Here is a 6,981-nt window from a genome sequence, read left to right on the forward strand (position 1 = left end):
GTCAGTGCGCGTCATAGTGACCGGTTGTTCCGCTGTTCGGTTGATTTGCATATTAGCCTTTTATTATATAGGATGAGATGGGCACCAGCCAAGAACTTTCAAACCATGACTGTCGTGCGTCTCAAGGTGTCATTGCAAAATAGGGATTGCTGTCCCCACTTGACAAATGGGTCACCTACTTCTTGGGAAAGTGGCATCAGAAAAACAGAAACCGCCTGGACATTAGTCATGTGGTCTCACCAGCAAGCAGGCCCTTGTAGAGGGCCCCAGCCTATACAGAGATAAACTATGGACGCTACTCACATTGTCGTTGGGGTACAGGACTCTGGAGATGTTCTCGGCCAGATTTCTGTCCAGGACCGCCTCGATGTAACCGCCCGTGTTAACTAGGAGCAGAGATGAGATGGTGTGGTCAGGACCTGCATCCCTTCTCCCATGCGCCCTCACTCCCAGGTGTCGCACTTGCTTCCCTCAACAACCTGAGGACCGGCATTCCTGAACAGAAGGCACCCCCAGAGCTGCTGCTGCTTTGCCTGTTTCCCATCCGCTCCCTCAAATAGTTGCTGGGTGCCTTATCCCCCATGCGCCCCGCAAGGCCCCTAGCTCTTTCCTGAGGGTGCGGGCCTGGCAAGGGGCTCTGCCTGGGAGTCCTCTGCTCACAAGCAACCTGCAAGAGGGCCTAGTCCCTTAATGTGACAGGCTGAGTGCCAGGAACACCAGGGCCACCAGAAAGGTGGCAGGGAGAGTGCAGGGAGAGTGCAGAGAGGGGACAAGAGCTGTGTGAGCAAGTCTTGGATAAGTCACCCCACGGAGACTCAAGGGCACAACGCACAGTCGTGGAGATTGAAGTCGTTGGGCGCTTTGGCAGACCATAGCCTCATGGTGTTGACAGTGTTGTTCTTGTAGCCTGGCACCGGGGTGTCGTACGGCATGGCCAGCACCACCTGCCCGAGGGAGAGATGGTCAGGGTCAGGATGGAGTCAACCAAAGTCAGTGCCCACTTTTGGGCCCACCTGCAGAGCAGCGCCAGCCCAGCGGGAAGCACCTGCTCATCCTCCTCTGGCTTTTCTCCTTCTGCCCAAAACACACCCAACCTGCCCTGTGCCAAGCCACAGTCCCACCACCCTCCCCACCCTGCTGCACACCCGTGCCTGCAGCCCCAGCTCTCGGACATCCTGAGTCAGCCCTGACAGGTAAGCCTGAATGCACACCTGAGGCCACACTGTCTTTTTAGCCTTTCCTGCTTCAGTACTGGCACCAGCTTAACACTTCTTCCCACCTCGAGGGGCCATTGCGTTCCCCTGGCTCATGCTCCCTCAGCAACCACTGTGTCCTCGTCCACTGCCCTCCACACCTTAACTCTTCTCACTCAACCACCTTCCCCCAAACACGCTTCCATTTCTGACCTCCGTTCCCATGTCTGCGGGGAGGGTCCTCCTGCTGTGTGCCTTGATATCTAACTCTCAATGAAGCCGAACCAGCCCGCACACTCGGCTCCCAACAGCAAGTGCAAGACCGGTTCTCCCCCTACGGAGGGTGCTACACCCCTTCCCAATTCCCTCTGACAGCTTTGCTCTTGGGAAGCACAGGAAGAAGTGGATAAGCCTCAAGGTCTCTTCCAGCCCCCAGGCCCTCCAATCGGCCTCCTCACACGCAGACATGCGTTTGGTAGCACCCACAAGGGCACCGTGTGGCTTTACAAGATGAAAACAGCTCCGGCAGCCACAAAGGACTACGGAAGGGCCCCACCAGGTTTAAGCCCCAGTGTCATCTTTCCCTTCGGATCTCCTCTCAACCCTCACCCCGCCCACTGCTCCCCTATCCCCATGGCTTTGTCCAAGCAGGTGACAAGCCCTGCAAAGCATCTCCAACTGCCTCCTTCCCTCTCCATGGCCAGCCCTCCGGGGTAAGGCCCTCATCACGGTCAGCCGCGGACGCCCCAGTAGTCTCTGGGCCTCCTTGCATACACAGACACGTTCATCTTCTACAAGCACGCACACTTAGAAGCACCAATCCCCTTCTCTGCTTGTTCAAGTTAAATACTAATTAAGGCTCTTTAGGCCTCCAGCCATCTCTGACCTCTCCCCACATCGGGGGCTCTGAGGCATCAGAGTCAATGGTGAGCCGCACCTGGGGTACCACTGAGAGCCATGGGCACCCGAGGACCAGGAGCATGTGGGAGAGAGCATGCTGAGCACCTGCTGGGGAGCCGCGTACGTCCCCCAGGGGATCGATGCCCTTGTCCCCGTCACAGCGCTGTCTGCCCTGCTTGCCAATGAACAACTGCTGGTCTCCATCCCAACACACGGCTGCTGGTAAACCACAGAGCATGGCTTCATGTTCAGCATTTCCCACTGTCTGGATAGTTTCGGACAAAACGTAAGAAATCGAAGGTACGAGAAGCAAACCTGCCAGGCTTCTACCTTGAGTTGGGTCTTCTAGGGAAGCTTACGGTGACTCATATGCGTGCACACCTCCCACTCCCAAAGCAAGCCAATTCAATGACAAGACCCCGAGGCCCGGCACTCGCCCACGCTCCCTGGGAAACACGGGTGGGTACCTGCGTGTCCAGCCACTTCACCCCCTCGGGGGTGTGCTCCACTCGCCCGTAGAAGTGCACAGGAAGCATGTACTCCGGCCGGGCCTTCTCCCAGGGGTTGCCGTAGCGCAGCCAGTCGTCGGCCTCCTCGACCTGGAAAGCAGCCAGCAGCAAACAGCTCATGGAGAGGAGAGAGTCCGTGGCGCTGGGCTGACCTGCCCTTGGTCAGCACTAACCACGCGTGCTGTGGAGATGACTCTGCCCAGCACTGAATACAGCCTACTCACAATGCGAAGATTTCCAATTTGGATTACTAAGAACACAAACTTAAACAAAATTCAGAAAAATGCATTAAAGTGAAGAGACATTAAGAATTACCTGAATTCAGCAATAAAAAGAGGTCCTGCTGCATGCTACTGCATGAATGAACCTTGAAAACATTATGTTGAGTCAAAGACGCCCATGTACTGTATGATCCCATGCATATGAAAGGTCTGGAACAGCCAGATCCAGAGAGAAAGTAGATGAATAGCTGACAGGCACAGGGGAGTGACTGGAAATGGGTGCTGGGTTTCTTTTTGGGGTGATGAAAATGTTCTGGAAATATGGGTGATGGTCGCCCAACTTTGTGAATATATTAAAAACTGGATATCCCAATAGCTGTTATTTAAAAATAAAAACAGAATCACTGAAAGCCCTCTGCTTTGAAAATGTGTAAAGTGGTGCAGCCACTGTGGAAAACAGTATAGGGGTTCCTCAAAAATTTAAAAATGTGCCCAGCAGGCATAGCTCAGTGGTTGAGCATCGACCTATGAACTAGGAGGTCAAGGCTCGATTCCTGGTCAGGGCACATGCCCAGGTTGTGGGCTTGATTCCCAGTAAGGGGCGTGCAGGAGGCAGCTGGTCAATGATTCTCTCTCATCATTGATGTTTCTATCTCTCTCTACCTCTCCCTTCCTTAATAAAAAAAAAATATTTTTTTTTTAAAATTAAAAATATAACTGGCATATGACCCAGCAATTCTACTTCTGAGTATCCAAAGAAAATAAAAACACTAATGCAAAAAGATATACACATCCCTGTGTTCATTGCATTATTCACAATAACCCAGACATGAAAGTAGTACAAGTATCCAAAGATATATAAATGGATAAAGAAGATGTGATATTCATGGAATATTACTCAGTGATAATACACAATGAGATCTTGCCATATGAACAACACAGGTCGACATAGAGGGTATTATGTTAAGTGAACAAGTCAGACGGAGAAAGACAAATACATGATTTCACTTATATGTGAAGCCTAAAAAACAAAATGAATTAGAAACAAACTCATAGATACAAAGAACAAATGGATAGTTGCTAGAGGGGAGAAAGACTAGGGGCATGAGTGAAAAAGGTGAAGGGAGGTAATGGTCATTTTATAATCTCCAGTTATAATATAAGTCATGGGGATATAATATATGGCACATAGAATATAATCAATAATATTGTAATAACTTTGCATAGTGGATGGTTACTAGACTTACCATGGTGACCAGATTGTAAGGTACATAAATGTTGAATCGCTATGTTGTACACCTGAAACTAATATTGTGTGCTAACTATACTTTAAATAAAACAGAACAAAAATAGAAAATAAAGATCTTTGCTCATCTCTTAAAAACAGAACAAAACACACGTACATCTGACAAACACACACATAAACTGTGAGTGAAATTATCTGAAAGGTACCAGAAGGAAAGCTGCCATTTCTTTTAAGGCTGGAGGGAGTATTTCTATAAGTTAAACAATGGGTACAAATCTGTTTTAAGTTTCCTTTTACACATTTAGCCATAATTTTCTTTGCCATCATTTTATTATGAGCATTTTCAAACATACAGAAATGTTAAGAGAATTGGCAGTGAACACCCACATGCTCACCACCTAGGTTCCATAATTGTTAACATTACACTTGATTTATCCATTGATCCATTAATTTTTGGGTGCATTTCAAAGTAAGTTGCAGACATCTACACTCCGCCCCTGACCACTTCAGCATGCACATCTTAAGTACAGTTCATCATGTGTTTATTTTTTTAGGTTACTATATATACAGTGAAATGCACAAACCCTGTGGATACCATTGATGAGTTTTGACAATTGCATCCTGCGTGACTCAAACCCCCTCAAGACATAGGGCATTTCCATCAACCCGGTCATCGGCTATTTCACTGAGACTATACTACTCTTGAGTTACAAAACTTTCCAATCCTAACTACATCCTGGCTTTATATGTGACTTTTAGGCCCCAAATTATACTAAAAAAATTATTCTACACCCACATGGATAGTTATGCCTTCCATTTGGAAATGCCAAATGAGGGGAAGAACCACCTCGCCTAGAGGACAGTGAGACTGCATTTTAAGATGACACTCTTCACTGATGTGGTCCCAACCGCCTCACTTAGCTGTGGCAGATGCTCTAGAATTGAGGTTTACTCTCCCTAAGGGACCCTTTCGTTTTCAGGGTCTGGCCTCGAACCCCACACGGTGCTGTTCTCTCACTGGTATCGGGGAGATAAGGCTGAAGGTGGGAACAAGACCGATGACAACTGTTTTTCTAACTGCTCCAGGTCAGCTGTCCCTCGGAGGGTGAACCAGCGAGGGGCCACTTTGGCTCTGCACTGAGACACAACGGAAACCAGCATGCGCCTGTGATATTCTCACCACCTCCACGCAACCTCCACCCCTGGTGCCCCCTGTAAGGTCCAGCAGGCTCTGGGCCCCGCCCCACCCGTGTGCAATGAACTCACGCAGGAGACCAGCCTCTGCCGGCCCCTGGGGAATATGAAGAAAGCATGGAGCTCGTAAGATTGCCCTGACCTGCCCCACCTCTGCTTGTCTAGGACTGGCATGTAGTCTCTCCATGAAGGAGTTTAAAATACTAAAAGCTGGGAGGGCTTTTGCGTCCACTGTAGACAGTGGATCTTGGTGGTGATTTTGGATCTCACCACAGGGGTGGCCTTCGGGGGCCCGCTCGCGGCCTGTGTGGAGGGCTTGGGTCTCGGGTAACTCTGGGGTTTGCACATTGTCCCTTTCCAGTGAGTCCGTGGAGCTCTGTGGTTTTGTTCTCCTGGGTTTCAGGGGAAGTGTTTAACTTTCTAGTGACTGATCGTTGGGTTTTGAAATACCAAAGCTTTTTTTTGTTGTGTTTTGAAATAAATCTCTTTTAAACTTCAAAAAAATTAAATACTAAAAGCTGAACGGAAAGTGCACCTGTTTATTTTCTTGTGCAAACGAGAGCTGGAAACGAGTGAAGGAACCAAGTCTCACCCACCTGCCAGCCATTGACAATCTTCTGGTTAAAAATCCCGAACTCATAGCGGATTCCATAGCCATATGCTGCCAGGCCCAAGGTGGCCATCGAGTCAAGGAAGCAGGCTGAAAATTTCAAACACAAAGAACTTCTTCTGATCAAAGACAATCAACATGTTCAAGGCCCCCTGGAAGCAAGGCCCTAAGTTAACCAGGCGCTGGGATGTCAGCCTCTAGGGTGTCAGGGATTCAGCGCTGACCACTGTCAGCTTCAGCTACCATGAAAAAGAAAACTGAAATATACCCTCACTCCCTTCGGCTTGAGAGCCCGGGGCCACACCAAGAAGATATCTATGTGGGGTAAATTTGGGGTTGTGGGAAGATGCAGAGAATACAGCCACACTTGGGGCATCTCTGAATCAGTCCCACGGCCAACTTCCTCCCAGAGTCTCACTCGGACTGACGGCCTCCCATCCCCCGCACAGTCAACCCCAAAGCCAAGCTGTCTGGATGGTAGGGGCACATCTACACAGTAGTGGAGAAGGCACAGAAACAAGGGCTGGGGATGTACGTTTCACTGTCCGCAATGCCAAATACCCAAGCGCCAAAGTGCACCCAGGGTGTGCGGGAAGCGGCTGGAGCAGCATGTCACCAACTGACCCCTTGTTCTGATCAAAATGTGGTGGGGAAAAGAAAGCACAATGCTTTAAATTGAGACCCAGAAGGTAGACTTATTAGCCTTCTGGACTAAAAGAAAGAAAGAAAGTAAAGGGGGGAAAAAAACTCTACACAAAATAAGCAAAAAACAAACACACAGCCCTAGCCAGTTTGGCTCAGTGGATAGAGAGTCAGCCTGTAGACTGAAGGTACTGGGTTCGATTCGGGTCAAGGGCACATGCCCGGGTTGCAGTGGGGGTCGTGCAGAAGGCAGCCAATCAATGATTCTCTCTCATCATTGATGTTTCTATCTCTTCCTCCCTCTCCCTTCCTCTCTTAAATCAATAAAGAAATATATTTTAAAAAAACACACAAAAATAAACACACAAACAAAAACATGCCTAATTCACCAAACATGCACAGGCCCCTGGAGGCCAGGCCCTTCCCCGAGGGAGAGAAATAGGGAAAACCTGGACACGTAAGACCT

General features: G+C 49.1%; 1 protein-coding gene across 1 annotated transcript; it reads right to left on the reverse strand.

The window, feature by feature from the left end:
• Positions 1-303: 303 nt before the first annotated feature.
• LOC102421574 (glycogen phosphorylase, brain form-like) lies at positions 304-6,640 on the reverse strand (the record flags this gene model as incomplete). Its single annotated transcript, XM_006109331.3, has 4 exons — positions 5,860-6,640; positions 2,561-2,692; positions 833-944; positions 304-386 (listed from the first exon to the last, which is right to left on the reverse strand). Coding segments are annotated over exons 1-4 (414 nt in total), but the record flags the coding sequence as incomplete, so codon positions are not given.
• Between the last annotated feature and the right edge of the window lie 341 nt (positions 6,641-6,981).

Source organism: Myotis lucifugus, unplaced genomic scaffold, assembly GCF_000147115.1.
Source record: "Myotis lucifugus unplaced genomic scaffold, Myoluc2.0 scaffold_8392, whole genome shotgun sequence".
Taxonomy (NCBI): Eukaryota; Metazoa; Chordata; class Mammalia; order Chiroptera; family Vespertilionidae; genus Myotis; species Myotis lucifugus.